This window comes from Xiphophorus couchianus, chromosome 14 (genome assembly GCF_001444195.1).
Source record: "Xiphophorus couchianus chromosome 14, X_couchianus-1.0, whole genome shotgun sequence".
NCBI lineage: Eukaryota > Metazoa > Chordata > Actinopteri > Cyprinodontiformes > Poeciliidae > Xiphophorus > Xiphophorus couchianus.
The window spans coordinates 3,274,625-3,292,402 of NC_040241.1; the positions used below are offsets into that span (position 1 = coordinate 3,274,625).

The 17,778-nt window shown below is 36.7% G+C and overlaps 1 protein-coding gene across 2 annotated transcripts; it reads right to left on the reverse strand.

Annotated features, from left to right (window-relative positions):
- Positions 1-3,177: 3,177 nt before the first annotated feature.
- On the reverse strand, positions 3,178-17,417 carry acox3 (acyl-CoA oxidase 3, pristanoyl). 2 transcript variants are annotated; one of them, XM_028038343.1, is made up of 19 exons: positions 17,179-17,417; positions 15,807-15,954; positions 15,309-15,406; positions 15,032-15,164; positions 13,425-13,499; positions 13,169-13,258; positions 12,313-12,456; positions 11,205-11,293; positions 10,735-10,831; positions 9,029-9,211; positions 8,611-8,733; positions 8,417-8,537; positions 8,221-8,343; positions 7,266-7,379; positions 6,839-6,954; positions 6,150-6,324; positions 5,988-6,055; positions 5,140-5,226; positions 3,178-4,350 (listed from the first exon to the last, which is right to left on the reverse strand). In XM_028038343.1, exons 2-19 carry the CDS (start codon positions 15,924-15,926, stop codon positions 4,231-4,233), a joined length of 2,076 nt encoding a protein of 691 aa, XP_027894144.1. In that variant the 5' UTR covers positions 15,927-15,954; positions 17,179-17,417; the 3' UTR covers positions 3,178-4,230. The 2 variants fall into 2 exon arrangements, with proteins under 2 accessions (XP_027894144.1, XP_027894143.1); XM_028038342.1 differs by having other exon boundaries at positions 15,029-15,164; positions 17,179-17,415.
- Positions 17,418-17,778: the final 361 nt, after the last annotated feature.

Here is a 17,778-nt window from a genome sequence, read left to right on the forward strand (position 1 = left end):
AAAGAAACTCCTGTGTAACAGGATCCTGAAACATTTTCACAGTACCTAGAGGAACATTTCTTTTTTCCCATGTCCTCTTACAGGCTGCGTATTGATGATAAATTGATGGAAGTTTTTTGTGTGTAAAGTTGAAGGTGTTTGTGTGTCAGCACCAAGAGGTGAGGTGTGTGTAAATTGACAAAATGAAAAGGCCATAAGATTTTTTTTTGTCACGATTTAAAAAAAAAAAAAAAAAAAAAACAGTCTTTGAATGTTTTTTTCAACAGAGATGAAAAAAAGAGAATTATAAAATCTGAATTTATAATTGCGAAAAATAACAATTCACACACAACTACTTAGTACAGACCAAAGCCTGATTCAAGTCTATGCACAGAGAACATTGTGGAGGTAACTGATTCAATCAATAAAATAATAATAAAATTCCATCTAATTATTGTCTCTGACCTTGAAAGCATCTTGCTCCACCACGGTTCTCAATCGCCCTAATTTACGGTGCCGTTTGCTCCACTCTGCTGTGGACCCCGGGGGTCCGAGAGGCAAAATTAAAAGAAAACAATAATTCAATATTATGCACAAGTCTATGCACAACAAAGCCAATGATAAATTGGACTGGTGGCGTCATTTACTGTCGTTCTCAACTTCCAAAATGAATATGTTGCCCTCCATCACTCTCTCACTTTGTCTGCCTTGTCTGACATTGCTACTGCAATTTGAGCGAGAAAACTTTGGACATGAAGCTTTTTCAGTGTGTTTGGTGAAGGAGAGCATTCTGTGGGATTTCCTCCTGCTAGCCCTCATTCAGAGAACGATATCGACATCTGATCACTTCACACAGTGAAATGTTCTCTGATTTCAAAACGTCAGCGACCAGCCTGCTGTCTGCTTAACCCCCAACCAAACACAAAGTTGTTTTTTTTAAAGGTCAAAAAATGTGAATAAGTTCAAGGTGTATGATAACTTTGAAGGTACATTAAGAGTAATTAATACCTGTCTCTACGGTCACCCTGTTTCTAGTTTTATTCCAGTTATTAAAGCTGCACAAAAACAAAGTGCAGATAAAGATGTTAACTATTTCTATAAATCAGACAAATCCTTATGGTTGGAAAAAAATATATATTTTAAAGGCAAAACTTCCTTGAATGTAAAATAAGTGTGTTTTTGTATTCTATATAGAAAATATTTATTTTTATATGTAATTCTCTAAACATTGTTCTTGCTCATTCCAGATTTTGTTAAATAAGTGGTAAAATAAATAACGTCAGGCCAATATTTATACATCAACATTAAAAATATTTTTCAAGGTCTGTTAAAAACAATGGAAATCTGTGATTGGTGGAAACAAAACTGATTTGTATTTCATTAAATGAGAAGCATTTTTAAACATTGCATGATTATTATTAAAGTCTCATAAGTGAAAATGCCTTGATACTGATTTTGACTTATTGTGATTTTACCTTGTATTTTTTTTCTTTATTTCTTATTGTAGTTTTGTTGTAATGTCACCCTCACACTGTAAAGAGGAATTGTGTACACTTACTAAAAACCTTCACAAGACAAAAAAAAACATCATTAACATAATAAAGGCAATCTAACACAAACAGCAATTCATTTATTCTGCATGAATTTAGAGATGCAGGGACGAACTGGTGACGTGTCCAGGGTGGACCCTGCAGAAAATCAGGTGCAACTAGTTTATTATTCCTAAATATAAGAAATATGCGCAGATATGAAAACAAAGCAATCACAAGACCGTTATTTACCCAGGTTGCACTGCAGGGTGAACTACTTCCGTGTGACAATATTTTATTAAAATTTCTAAAAACTAAACAACCTACAGTATTATTGTTTTTGCATCGAAAATAAACATTTCTCAAATAAATTCTATAGCTACAACTAATCATGGATCCCTTTAAATGTTTATGTAATGAATTGAGAGGATTTCTGGCTCCTCGTCTACAGAGAGATGAATGACATGGAAGCAAATATCACTTTAACAGATTTACTGAAGACACACACTTTACATTTACATTACAGAGCAAGTTGTATAGCGTCTGTAGTACATCAACAATGTAACGTAAATAAACGTGACTAAGTAGCCATATCTGTAACAGTTAGCTTGCTGAATTAGCTTAATTTGCTCTGTTAACACTGTTAGATCAATCATATTGCAAAGTTGCAGGGAAAAAAACCGTCATAAGCTTCGCTTATAGCCTAACAGAACAATAAAACACAACATATCAAATAATACAGAACTCACATGTTTTCAATCACATATGCAAAGTACCTTGCTTGCCGTGTTGCAATGAAGAAATGGCACAATTAGCCTGACGCAATATTGTACGTCCAACAACGCCTCCTAGTGGACATTCAGAACAGTTTGTTTAAAATAAATTTCCTTCATTGCTCACTAGTGACATCTGCTGCTGAACTGCAATTATGACAACCTGGTCATTCAAATAAATCATACATCCAAAAACAACAACAAACAAAACCTAGAACACACACCGGTGTATGCTCACAAACATTTTTGTCAAACCATGTCCAGAACAGTAGATCTAGATTTAGACCCTGTTTACACGACAACAGTTTCTGGTGAAAATTGAAGAGTTTTGTTGCGTTTCTACTGTACATTTACATGAAACCACCGAATGTTTCCTCCGACAACCGAACAGTTTGAGAACAGGTTCCAGAGTGCAATGGTTCTAAAACGTACCGGTGTCCGTTGTCCTGTAAACAGAATAAATGGATCTTTTCTGTCAGGGAATCTGTAGCTCATGCATAGTATGAAGCAAAACATAACCGCTTCCTACAATCCACTGAAGAAGAAACTACTGACAACGTTATTACAATTCGTGTTTCCCCATCGGATACGGTTCGACCCAGCGTCTCTTCTCTGTTCCGCACCAGGTGGCAAAACACACGCGTGCTTGTTCAGCAATTATAACAAGCACGCGCTTGTTCAGCGCTCTTATCTACAGAAATCATCCGTAATTGAAATATGGCTGAATGTGAAATAGATTGAAATAGGAACAAGTATGTAGATGGAAATATTTGATTCTATAAATGAGTCCAGAGTAAACGTAGACATTTAGAGTTGAGTGTGGTATCGTGATATGATATAAATACCTCCCTTCACATGTGCATATATGAGAGAGAGACAAAGAGAAGCACATCAAGTATATTTTGAATCCTTTATTTTTGTTGCTTGCAATGATCTTGACAATTAAGATTAAAACATTACACCAGAAAAAATCATTTTTAATACAGAGCTGTGAAAATAATAAAAAGTATGTTAAACAGCAGCTTAAAGGTTGTGATTAAAAGGTACTAATGGTGAGGTCAGGTCATTTTATTTATATAGCACATTTTCAGCAACAAGGCAATTTTAAAGTTTAAAATCATTTCTCAGTTTATAATCTGACAAATGATTTTAAATATGAATAGTCAACTAGCAGAATTTCCTGCTTAGCATTTCATTCATCTCTGTGTTTTTTTTTTTTTTTGTCATTGGCAGTAAATATATTACAAAACAGACATTCAACACAAAAGTAAAAGTCTGATTTATACTTCGTGGCAGTTCATCATCAGGAAAAACGCTCATCTTTTAACACCAAATTAATAACAAGTAATATTATTGTTTATAAAACATAAGCTCTTTTGAAATACTGCTTATTTCAAAATAAGCACAGGAAATTTACAGTTGGTAAATTTTGCAAAAGTAAAAATCAGATGTTCAGTTCGCGGCATTTTGTTACCAGAAAACCCGCTCATCTCTTAGCAACAGATGAACAAATATTGTTATTGTTCTAAAAACATACAATTTCTTCTGCTCTTTTGAAATATTACTTATCTTGTACTACTTACTGTAAGTAGTATAACCTTTATAGTATAACTTACCATAGAAATGTGTGTTTTTTAGTCACAATATTGTTCTATTCACTGAATTTTAAGCTGCAAAGTTGTGTGAAGGAAGGTCCGTTTTTGGCATCACTTTTCAAGACAACACTGGCAATAATTCATAAATTCACCAATGAGCGAGTCTGGCTGAACAAAACTAATAAAAGCATTTTTAATGCCACTGAGCTTCAGATTAAATGCCATTTAAGGCCTTAAATTCAACCAAATCAATTTCATGACTTTTAATGCCCCAGAGAAACATTGCAGCTCGTCTTAAGTTTATCTTCTTGTTAAAAATGGATCTGTTGTCTCTTCCATTTTGTTGTTTAGCCTCTAAAGTTTGGAACGAAGGGATCCGACCGTCGGTTTCTTAGAGCAGAACTCTTTCCACCAGGAGGGACGCTCCAGCACTTGACTGCCTTGCATCACTGTGGACCACAGGTTCTTATACAGCTGCAGACAGAAGAAATGATCTGGTGAATAAAGCAACTTAAGATGCCATAAGATGCCATACACACCGGAAACAATAATATTAGTTGATATTGTGTACATTTTGACTTCAACAGATGCTTACTTGCACTTTTATACTGTTCACACTTTAGTCCAAAGTTACTCATAGCTTTGGCCGATTTAGGTTACAAGTAGTTATTGTATTTTGCCAACAACTTTCCAGCATTTAGTCTTTAATTCGTTTATTTTACTTTATCGTCATTCTGTTATTGCTCAGCGGTTCTGACTCATTATGGAAATGGAAAAATTGTCACTCAGGTTTGTATTTCTTTATCTCTCCAGGGCTGGGCATTTATTGTATTGTGTATCATTTATAAATTGATAAACTGTCTTATCATGATGAGAATTTGGATTTATTTTTATAATAAATACCAGTTAAAGATGTTTAAAATCACCAAAACTGCCTGTATTGCTGGGATTGTTAACTATTTTCTCCACTGTTTGTTTAATGAGAGAATGAATACATATCAATAAATTTGGAAATATGATGAAATGCAGTTACAGTGTCCGGTTTAGTCACATAAATAACACTTATTTATGTGACTGTATTCCTAAAGAAGTGTATTGGAAATTGATATGTTGTTCAAGAGCAGTGTTTGTTTTGCAGTGACAGCCAGACAGCTAAGCCAAAAAGCAGAAGTAATGAATAGTTCTTATCGTCACTTTTGCCATTACCAAAATAGAATCATAAAATACATGATAAGACTTTCAGTCCATATTGTCCATCCCTACCTCTCCATCAGCGTTGGCAATAGGGGAGTTGAGGATAAAATCTGTGGGAGCTAAAACATCCACTAAAGCCACCGCTTCATTCTTCAGCTGTTGAGACAAAAAGGAATTTAAGATGACCATTCATCATTCAGGTTTATGAAAACATGAAAGAGATAACAAAACTGAACGCTAATGACTATTCTAGAAAACACTCCCCACACACTCTGCCATCACTTTACCAAGGGAAGGAGGGATGCGTGTTTGTTGGTGCACACAAACTTTCTAAAATAGTTGGCTTCTCATTTTTAATTCAAATAAATATATATATGAAATAGGGAGGGGCTTAGAACGTCAGGCAACTAAAGTCTTGATTCATGTGAAAGGATGTGGGCAAGATGTTAAATTGAAGAAAGAAAAATACTCTGAAAAATATTCAGAAGCCAAACGGTTTTAAAGCTTAATTGCTTTTGTTTCAATCAGTAATGCAAAGAGAATGAAGAGCGGACCAGTTTAAATCAAACAGGTGTGTGTGTGACCATCCTGTCATTTTAAAACACATTTTCAAGGTACACGTAATTGTTCTTTGTATATTTACAGTGCAAATGAAGATATGTCACAGAAAATAATCAAATCTGATATTAAAATGTCCATTTTGGGTAAACAATGCCTGTAATGAAGTATGAAGTTTCCAAGTGAGTTATCACACCCAGGCTGCTACATGCTGGCTTCTAAAACACTCTGAAAAGGCAGCAGCCCAGTACAACACTACTGCATACACTACTGCATACACTACTGCATACACTACTGCATACACTACTGCATACACTACTGCATACTGATGATTACTTATGTTAGACATGACAATATACCTCTGAGCAGAGTCTCAGGATGGTCAACTGGACCAACTCTGCTGGTTTCCTTCCAGTCATATAATCACCTGAACCAGAACAGTATTTTGAAAAAGTATTAAAGTTATGTTACAGGCAAATGTTACTGGTTTGTTTCCATTTAATTCAGAGAGGGTGACATACCCTGGAACAGTGTCGCCATGTGGTTGCTGAGACTCCACAGTCCATACAGGGCACACAGTTTTCTTAGGACCGGTTTGAGGTCAGAGGGCGTGTCCTGATCAGTGGTCAGACTGTGAAACCTCTGCAGGCAGCAGTGTTCAATGTAGGTGATAGCCAAGGACCTGCAGTAATATACCTGAACACACACATGGACACGCAGGTTAACACTGAACTTCTTTAAAATTGCTCATATTTATTATCAAGTTAACTCCAACTAAAGAGAGTTAGGTTGCGTCTAGTTTTCTACTCTATTCTGACTCTCGTTCAAGAATAGTAAAAAGAGATGTTGCAGAATCAAAACCCCATAAACATATTTAGCTGATTCAATTCGTCTGTTCGTCAATATTATACCTGACAAATGAACCGGCATGAAGCTGAACAGCATCATTTCAGAAGTGATTTAACTTTCGACACATTACTGTACACAAATAAGACTTATCTTTAATGAAACTGAAGGTTGTTGCAAAAATAAGACTTTTTTTCCCCCTTGCTGGCTGAAAAATATAGTATTACCATAACATGGCGTCAATCCACAATATTCACAATATTTCTCTAAGATAGCAGGCATTCTGTCTTTTCTGAACCTCCACTAAATTTATGGCAACTAAAATGTGATTCCTCCCCGTGTAAACCTCGGTGTGTTTTGTTACCTGGCTGTTGTTACGGGCCTCAAACTCATCACTGCCTGAGGCGCTCTGTTGTTCCAACCTCTTCTGACTCTCCACAAGCAGAAAACTGATGAGCCACATATAGGCAGCTAAAGACACTGAAGACATAGAAAAAGAAATCATGTTTTAATAGAGGGTTAAAAAAAAAGACTAATAAACTTCATGCAGTAAATATTAATGTTACTAACATGACAAGCGCCTCGTTCTTTTTTCTCACCAAATAGTTTTGTTAAATTTATCTCAAACTTTTGATAATACAAACATTTGACAATGATGTGTTAGCATATGGCAAAAGGATTGAAGCTTGTCTTTGTCGTTCTGAATTCAACTGTAATCGGGACACGAAATTTTATATGTAGAGCAGCGTAGAAGAAATGTATTTTTTTATGAAGTGGACATATCCTCGTACCCTCAGGATCCATACAGTCCTCTACTGTTGTTGCTGTAAATTTGCTTTCCAGATGTTTTAAATGATTATCCAAAAAGTCCACAGTGTGAAAGGGAGACTGAATGGGAACACCACCTGAAACCAAATAACAAAGGTGGAGATTATTAATCAGCTGTAATCAGTAGAGATGACACTTGGGATGTATATTGTAGATACAATTACATCACTGCACTTACTGATGAATGTATAACGAAGAATGAATAAGGTTCTCTGCACAGCAATTATTAATTCAAATATAGACAGTCAAATTCAGGTATTCAAGTCTGAATATTAATGCTATTAATGATGAATGTTTTTTCCCTCCATTTGCTCTCTCATTGCTTTGGAGAAGGACAGACACACTGTCTATCTGCGGGTTTTCTTCCTGCTGCGCCTCATTCAGAGAATAATGCCGACTTCCGATCATTTCAAATGGTGAACTGATCCCTGATTTCAAAACTTTGGCACTTGTAATTTCAATTTACGTTGCGGCAACAGAACTCGAATTAAGCCCACAGATTGGATTTTTCAACGCCATCCGTCAAATGTCAGAAAGTCCAGCGCGACGTCTTCTCTGGACAAGAAAATGGCATCCTTTCCTACACTAAACTCTGCCCTCTTAAAGTCATTATAAGAACTTGATGTAATAATTCCGATATCACAGTTCCAGGAAAGCTTGTCAATATTGCCGTTTCGTCAATAGCAGATAAATCTGGTGATGGTATTTGAATGGGTGCCCACGCCCACCCATTGCCATACCCCTCGTTTTACTATAAACTTTCTATATGTTTCTTGTACATCGTGTCGCTTAAAACTGGTGACAAATTGTCCCACTTGATTATAACATATGCTTTGTAAAATGAGTGCCGTTAAACAAGTGAGCCGGTTTCATCCTCTTCCTTGATAAGTAAGCTTAAACACTTTCCCCCACACTTACTGTGGAGTTTGGCGTGGAACAAGCTCAGAAGGTAGTTGCTGGTCTGCTGGAGCAACACGTTGTTGTCTCCTTCATATGTGCAGTTTGGGTCATTATCATCACGCAGGTCACCCAGTCGGTTCACTGTAACACACAGAGTTATAGCGCTCACACTGACTCAGTGACCTGGGGGGATTGTTTGTGATGAGCTACTGACTGGCAAGGTATCCATGGCCACCACAGGCCTCTCTGCACTCCTGGATGCCCCTCTGAGCCGTCCATGAACCCAGTGGTTTACTAGAGCACCCGATGGCATGGATCTCCCTCCCCATCTCTGCCTGTGAAACATGGGATCAACAGAGTCAATGCCTGTGTAAAAGAAAAGAACCGCGTTCCTCATGCTGTACTCACTTGTCTGTCACTGTTGTCCTTCATCAGCTGTCCAAACTGGAACTCAACAAAGTTCATGAAGATGGTTTTAGTGAAGTGTCCCAGGACATATGCTGCCGCCACATAAGGGATCAGACGCCACTGCTACGATCCAAACAAAATATGTGCATGAGTATCAATAGTCATTACCTTAAACATGAACATTTTCGTTTTAGAATATTTGAAGTAATAATAACTACAAATGAAAAGCGGAGATCAAACCACCAGACTGTACTTTTCGAAATTAAGTCTGGTGGAACAAATGTGGTGAAAAAAAAATCCTGTTCCTGTTCTTTAACTAAATCCAATTCAATCTTTATTCTTTCTAACTGCTTGAGGGTTTATAGTTCAGAATGTTACAAATTGAGGTTTTATTTGTCACTTCTTAAGAAATGATCACCTGTAACTGGTATTCCAGAACTGGAATCTCCTCTGTGTTACTTGGTCCAAACTGTTTCCTTGTGGCTGAGAATCGAATAGCGACAGTGACAGCAAGCGTCAAGTTGACGAAAGCCATCCTGGTGATATAAATCCGACCTCCGGAAAGGGCCCCCAAAGATGCTCCAAAACGCTTGTTAGGGTCCTACAGAAAAGAAAGGGAATTGTTGAAGCTTTTGTCAATATTGGACTCATCATCCAATTTTGACGAGTCTAAAAAGTAATGAGTTCTTTAACAACAAAGTGTCCACTTGTGTGAAGCTGCATAAGAACAAGCACTTTCAACCTGTGAAACTCTGCTTTCACAGTTTACACCTAATTGGGGGTTTAAAATAATTTTTTAAAAAAGCAAAATGCTGGAAGATGATAAATGTATATTTCCTAAATGCAATATGTGCCGCTTAGTGATCATACTTTTACACATGGCTGGTGTCCTGAAGAAACGTCTTTTAAAAAAATGATGTTTTTTAAAAAGCAGCATTTGTACTCTTAGGGTTTTTGATTTTTAGGAAGGCATTGCATACGACTTAATGCTTTGAAGTGAAACATTTAAACATTGTGCACAAAACATAACGTGCACGCATAATAGCACACAGAGTAAACAATTTGATTACCTTAAGTCGCATTGTTTATGTCATGCAAGGGGGAAAAAATGAATTATTAAAGCAGTTTAAGCTTACACTGGGGAGATAAAGCCTCTGGTGAAGAACCCAGTTTGTTTATTCCTCCCTGTCAGCTTAATGAGTTGAACAGCGGAGTAAAACTTTAACTATACAGTTAGATTCTCTTTCCATTCTGACATCAATATGTGAGTGGCTCCGTAAAACAAAAACATCATTTGTTTTGTCCACTCAGTACAGTCTGAGTGTTTAATGGATTCTCAGCAAAATATGAGAGCATGAAGTGTAAACATAGAAAGTGTCCCTGAAGGCATCATCCCTGTGAACTCCAGGTTATTTAAACAATGGACCTGGAATATTTGATTTCTATGAATGAACACAGGCCAATGTTCTTTGACTACTCTTGTGTCCAGAATCTAATACTCAGTTTTTAGCGCATTTTATCTAAGATAGTCGGCATCAAACACGTTTTCTGTCTGAGAAAAAAAATGACTAAAGGACCCCTGTGTTTGTAGCCAGGAAGTTGCAGCCAGGAGACCTTATATTCTGATCTGGCCCAACTAAAACACCTAAATACATTAAATATTTACTTCCATCAGACAATATTTGATAGCTATTTTTTTAAGTGGCCAGGAGGTATTGAGTAGCTGGTTACATTGGCGTGGTCTTTTACTGCTGCTTCAAAATTGACATGTTATGCTTTCGGAAATTATAGTCTGCATACATCAGTTATTTCAGTTAGTAATCTCTATAATCTTAAACCAGGCAATTCTCCTCACACCTCTGACATCAACAAGGACTTAATCCAGACAACTACCACCATCTTTTTGGGATATTCTCTCTCAACCCAAGAGAAGATTGTGAGTGAAAATCCCATTACCTCAACAGTTACGTCACTTAAGTAACCATTCTGAGGCTAATTTTGAACTTCACCAATCATCTTCACTATATCTACATAATATTGAAATGCAGAGTTGTTGCTATGTGACTGGCTGATTTGGTACTTGTGTTATCAAGAAATTGAAGAGGTGTAGGTAGCAACACGTACCTTGAACGGTGTCACATATTGTCCATCAGGGGTAACATCGCCTGTCCGGTTCAGCAGGTTTTCCCTGGGAATTCTCACATTGTGAAACATTGCAAACCTGTTGTAAAAAAAAGGGCCCAAAGAATAACACCTTGTTATGTTTTATTAGAAAGAAGCAATGCAGCATAAATCAAAACAAAACTGTTTGTGACGCATTTATGATATTTGGTTCCTTACAGTACTTTACTAGTTCTGACTCTCCTGATTCTCTACACATCATGTATCATCTTCTATTACGACAGAACTCAAAGTAAGTTTGTAATTTAAGTCATAGGTATTTTTTGATGACTTTCCACAGAACTGTATTGCATTAGTCCAGGTAAATTATTGTTCAGTCAACTTTAAAAACTGAGTTTAGTAAGTGTTTGGAATTTTTATATATATATATTTCTATGATTTTCAAATTACTGCTGCAGCTACCAGCTACCTACCCATTATCCAGTCCATTCTGGCCTAATTTTTTTCCCATGTCTCCAACCAGAACACCGGGGAGAGCCAGCAGGGTTTTGGGGTCTCTTATCTGCAGAACACGGGTTTTAAATGAGGTATTACAGTAATCGGGTTCTCTCATCTTTAGATAAAGATCAGAAATAGTGAATGCATAATAACAATACAATGTCAAACATGAAAAATATGTTATGTCACATACTGACTAGAAAGGCTTAATTGGGATTAAGCTTTTCTTGTTCAAAAAAATCTTACAATGTTGATTTATGACTAAAAAGCAAAATCTGAGTTTAAATCAGTCCAAATAAACTAGACTGCTGTTCAATACACATAAATTACACACTTTTCAGTGATAATCTCCTGTAGTGCAAGTTGACACTAATAGTTTCACACCACAGGAATAGACACACAGTATTTCTTTACATATGTTGGTTGAGCATGGAAAATGCAGGTCTGATGCACTTTTCCAATATGAAATATTGATTCTGTGCAAAATAAAAATATCCAAAATGTGTGAACCCTTACTTTTGTAAACTTCAGCGAATTACACTTTTTTCTTGCCTTTCTTTTTGCTAGCGCTAGTCAGACTTGATTATCTTTCAACTGCACACTTAAAATGTACATATTGAGCAAAATTTTGTTGCAAGACTACAAAGATAACTTTATAACAATAATAACAATAATAATAATAATAATAATAACAACAATAATAATAATAATAATAATAATAATAATAATAATAACAGTGTGAAGTATTAGTATAAACATATACAATAAAAAAGTTTAATGGAAGTTTAGCAGTTTAATCTGGTTGTTCTGCAGTTGAAGCTGCTGAATCTTTTCCCAGAGGGCAGCAGGGAGGACAAACCATGGTGACGGTGGAAAAGGTCTTTGGTGATTGGCTGAGCGACTGCGAACAAACTAATTTGCTGACCTCACCACCAAACTCTGACTGGTCAGTTTCCAGTCAAAGAAACCAGACTGGGATGCTGCTGGTCAGTAGGCTCTCTACTGTCCCACTGTAGGAAGTGGTGAGGATGGGAGGTTTCATTGACGATTACAAACACATACTTTACATAATCGGAGCCTTACCGGAACAATAAAAGAGTGCAGGCCATGGCACACCTGGTCAGGTGTGTAGAGCTGAGCAAATACGACAGCATGAGTGGCCGTCTTTCCCATGTTTCCAACCCAGAACTTTGCAGCTTCAAAGTCTGGAGAATTGATGACAAACTCCTGCAGCACAGGCACAGAGTTGAAGAAAGAAAGTTATACATTTTGCAAGAAATCATCACAATAACTACCAGTTTATGACATTGCAGCCTCAGCCCAATGCATTCAGTTCAGTTTGTCAGTGAAATATGGGGTATGAGGACACCCCATATTCCAACCCAAACACTGGTCCTCACTGGTGGTTTCTGATATTATGGGTGACATGGGCAAACCTACCTGTCTATAAATGTACCGGTGAAATGCAAAGAGACCAAGAGGGAATTGGTATACTGCAGAAAAATCAAGGTATCATCCCACAATCTCTCCATATAGAGTATCTCAGTAAGTTCAGTTAACCACATTTTAGACTGAGACACTTTATCAGTTTTCCACAATTTGAATATGACTTTCTTGGCTATTACCATTCCATACACCACAGGCATTTGCATAGAGTTGCTATAGTTAATAAGTAAAGAAGAATATCTAAATAATGCAGTCTGGGGATCAGGACCCAACATGCACTTATAGATTCATGAAATCCAGTTGAGCCTGAATTTCAGACCAGAACAGATGAGGCAAGCCGCCGAAAGGCCAGACTCAGAGACTCACGGCCTCACAGGTACCTCTACCCTCCAAACCACCACCGTCCCTCCAGGCATAACCCAAAACCCTTAGCTCATTTATAAAAAATTTATATAAACACGTTTAAAAAGGTGCTGTGGTTGTGTATGCTGACCTGGGAAGAAGGATCATAAGTGGCTGTGGTTCTCATGGCTCGAGTGTTGCTACCATGGCTCAGCTCAGTCAGTGCGAAACACCCAAACGTCTGAGAAAAAAGATGGGCAAAATAAAATCACTAAACTTAACTAGCCCTCTTTCTGCATGCAAAGATTCATACATTAAAGGACAATGTGAAGAACAAAACTCACTTTTTTGTTTCTTGTTCAATTAGTAAAAAGTAAAGCTGTTTGCATTTTGAAGTTGTCCCTTACCTCCATGTCTTCAATGTCCTTTACATATTTGCCATGTCTACCTGACCCTGAACTGATGATGGTTCCTGCAAACATCTGAAACAAGATTTCAAGAGTTACTCATTTTACTCTGACAAGTACTTTGAAGCAAAACACAAGAAAATTTGAGAGAAAATGACACAGTAGTGTCTTCACAGGTTAGGCTAAAAACCAATCCTCCAGCTGCAGCTGATCCAGAACGCTGCTGCTGGTGTTCTGACTAAAACCAGGAAGATAGAGCACATCACCCAGTTCTACAGTCCTTCCACTGAGAGAAGAGACTTTAAAATTGTTTTGTTAGTTTATAAATCCCTGACGGGCTTAGCACCACAACACATTAAAGATCTGCTGTTGTTGTATCAACCTTCCTGACCTCTCAGGTTTCCTGGTTCAGGATCTGGTCTGCGCTGCATCCAGAGCCAGAACCAAACATGGAGGACCAGCATTCAGCTTCTATGCACCACAAATCTGGAACAAACTTCCAGAAAAGTGCAAAACAGCCAAAACACTGAGTTCCTTTAAATCTAGACTAAAAAGCCACCTGTTTACAGCTGCTTTTGAAACATAAATGAAACACTGACCACCATATTTCATGTGTAGGATTTTGATGATGGCACTCATAAAAATGCTAATGTTCAGTTGTTGTCTGTATGGTGTTTCCTTTATAACTTTGGAATTTGGTGTTTTTATTATGAAAAGCACTTCACTTGCTGCTGAAATGTGCTACGCAAATAAACTTGGAACTTGAACTGTACCTCCGAATCAGGTTCGCCAGTGATTTGGGCAATTCATTGGCGATATTATTGATGAGGACCAAACAGGATTTATTAGAAGTTGTCAAACCCAAGACAACATCAGGAGGAAACTTCACATCATAGACCATATTCAAAGCAATAAAACAAAAGCTATTTTAATTAGTCTGTTTATCGACAATGTTATTTTCAATTTGTATTAAGCACAACATAAGGATCTTTAGGGTAAACTCAGAATAAAATGTTAAAAATTACAGGAAAGGAGAAAGGACGTATTGTTTCCTGATTTTAGAGAATATTGTTATGTTTCTCAAATGACTTCCATAATATATCTAAGTGCTAAAATTATTAGGAAAAATGGAAGAATATAGAGCTAAGAGTGTGTGGAAAGGAATTGCAGGGTATCATTGGACATACGGAGACTATATCTAAGCATGCTAAATCTTTTACTTGATTCTCAGTGGAAAGATGGCTATACAAAATCCAGAAATACAAGTCTGAAAGAGAATTATGCAATTAACACAACCAGCCTCCAATGAATATTTCATTCAAGACCCGCAATTCAGACAATAGCTGGAGAAAGGTTTAACAGTCTTGTGTATAGTCCCTACAGATGACCACATTAAAAGTTTCCATGTTCTGAAAAGAAGATTCCAAACACTCTGTAGAATAAAATCTTACATCTACACCAGCTTAAGGGATTAGGAAATTACTCCTAAGAATAATGCATGCTCAGCCTAAATATGTTTATTAAAAGCAACTATTCTAAAGCAAACAAATTACTATCACATTTTTATCACAAAATCTTTGTGGAAAACAAAAAAAAGATCTTACCACTCTGTTGAGGCCATACTTGGCGTCCAGAGCCCAGTCATACATGCCCAGACAGTCGTCCAAGATGACGGCCTTCCACGGGTTGGCCATCATATCTTCTTTAGTCAGGAAGTTGTAGCGAAAGAGCTGCTTTACCCTGCATGTTGTACATTAGATCTTTCTTCACGCACCATTTTTAGTAAAAGATATTGAGCAAAATCTCACAGATACTAATTAGGTTTTGTCATGTAGCATGTATTATGGTGTAATCTTCAAAACAACTCAAGCAAATAACCAATACCTGAGGAAGTTAAGTTCTCTCTTTTTCTCAACAGAAATGTCCTCTCCAGGCTGACGGGAAAACACGGGATCATTTTCCAAACTCTTGAACACGTGTTGCTGCAGCAGACATAAGAGGAGAAAATATATGGAACATCTACGTACATAAAACAGAACAAACACATTCATTTTTAATTATGAAATTATCTTTTTAATGGCATGTTTCTGCCATTTTTAAAATGTATTTATGTTGAAAATGAAGCTTGTTTTTGAGCCACACTTCACTCACCCTATGCCAAAAACATAAGGCGAGTTTGTCAAACATAGGGTCGCGGTCAAGTCCAGGCCTCTGACCCCAAAAAATGAGTATTTATTAGTATTTAAAACTCTCCCTTGCTGGGGTGATAACTTGCGGTTACAAACACTTAAAACTGAAATAGAATGTCTAAATTATAGAAAAAGAAAAACCGGATCCAATATTATTTCGGAAAACCTTTGACAGCAGAGAATCTGATCTCACTTTGAACTGTAATATTTCCTCTCCATCAATGAAGTGGAGCATCTCCTTCCAGCTGAAGGAGGCTTTGTTCCTGTAAGCGTCAAGCGGACCGCCGGGGAGGTCAGCCACGACCTGCTCCATGTTCTGCAAGAATTCAGAGCTTCACCTCCTGCAAAGGAACAGCAGCACGTTTTATTAGCGGGCTAATAAAACAGAATAGAATTAAACTTTGAAAAATAATAAATAGTTAAACTTTCAATAACAGGCAATTATTTTCTTTCCCTGAAACATTTTTATTTAATATCTTCCTGCTTTCATTTATTTACCTATATCATGGTCAGTATGGTCATTTTTGCCATACATACCGTGCCTATAAAAGTTAGTCACCCTGTGGGATGTTTTACTCCTTTTAAATTTTTTTAAATATCAATAATGATTAGATTAATCTGTGTGTATCTATTATATCTGATATAAAGGTGATATAGGAGTGAAAGAATTAAAAGAGGAAGAGAATGAAAGGCCCCTTGGACGCCACGCAACCAACAAATCAATCTCCTATAACTAACTATTCTATAGTGAAATATACTGCTCAAAAAAATAAAGGGAACACTTTTTAAGTGTTAAACACCTGTTTAAGTGTTCCCTTTATTTTTTTGAGCAGTGTATAAGGCTGGAAGTCCAACAGCTGAAGGCTGGACTACCGTGTATTTAATCAACAAGCCAATGAATGACCAACACAAACACAACAGCCAATCAGAAGAGCTGAAACAGAACAGAGTCAAAGTCCAGACTTCAACCTGATAAAATGCACTTTGAGCTGTGCATTAAAAAAATCCCTACATCTCAACATTGAACTTGGCTGGCATGTTCTCCTTAACTTTGATTTTTGAATTTTGGCTTCATTCTTTCTTCATAGCATATCCTACAATTTGTTTTAACATTTGTATACATGTAAAGTTAGACAAAATTATTGTGGAACATCATAAACCATTTATCTAATGCTGTAGGCACTTTCGTAACACATCCTATCAATCTATAACACATTAACAGCCAATTACCTGACTTGTAATTACATTAGAGAATATGGTTATTTACTACTGAGTCCTAAATGTAGTTTCTCCTGTAAAATTATGTGTGTTTTCTGAACAGACCTAAGATATATGACCGTTTGAATAAACAAACGATTTATAACAACCCATTATAAACACCTTATTTCAGCTCTGATCCTTTCAAAAGAGTTTAGCTCAAGTCAGAGGGCAGATAGATAGATAGATAGATAGATAGATAGATAGATAGATAGATAGATAGATAGATAGATAGATAGATAGATAGATAGATAGATAGATAGATAGAGAAAACACACTAAATGTTCTTCTCTCAGTTTTCTTCTTACCCTTTGACCTTGTTTAGTTATGCCTGCAGGTTTTCTTGCACTGGGTGAAAAGTTCATCAAAAGTCGTTCCCAATGCTCCCTACGCCCCTCTGTGAAGTGAACGTTCAGTCAAGAGCACATAAGGTTTCGAGTGCGCAGGTTACAAGCGTGCCAAAAAAAATTGAGAATTGTGACAGCACGGAACTCTGCAAGTCCTTTTGACTCACCAGGTCAAACACTTCCTGTCTGACTCCTTAACAATAAGAGTATCCATTTCGGTCATTAAATTTGAAAATATTTACATGATAACAACAAACCTGTCATTTCCAAGAGACTCCTCCTCTTTTTCATTGGAGTAATAATTTAATGACTTATTGCAGACATGGACTTAATCTGACATATCGCCCTTTAAAACCCGAAGGCGACTTCCTTCATTTATTTTGAAAGTTTGAACTTGTTTTTTTTTTTAAAAAGCACAATAACTTTATTCGCTCCTATTTAACAAACACCTTAGACAACGTCAAACTTACCAGACACTATTTTCTTTATTATATATTATGTTTAATTGTTATTATTTAAAAGTACTGCGAATAAAAAAAGAAAGAGTTGTGACAAAAAACA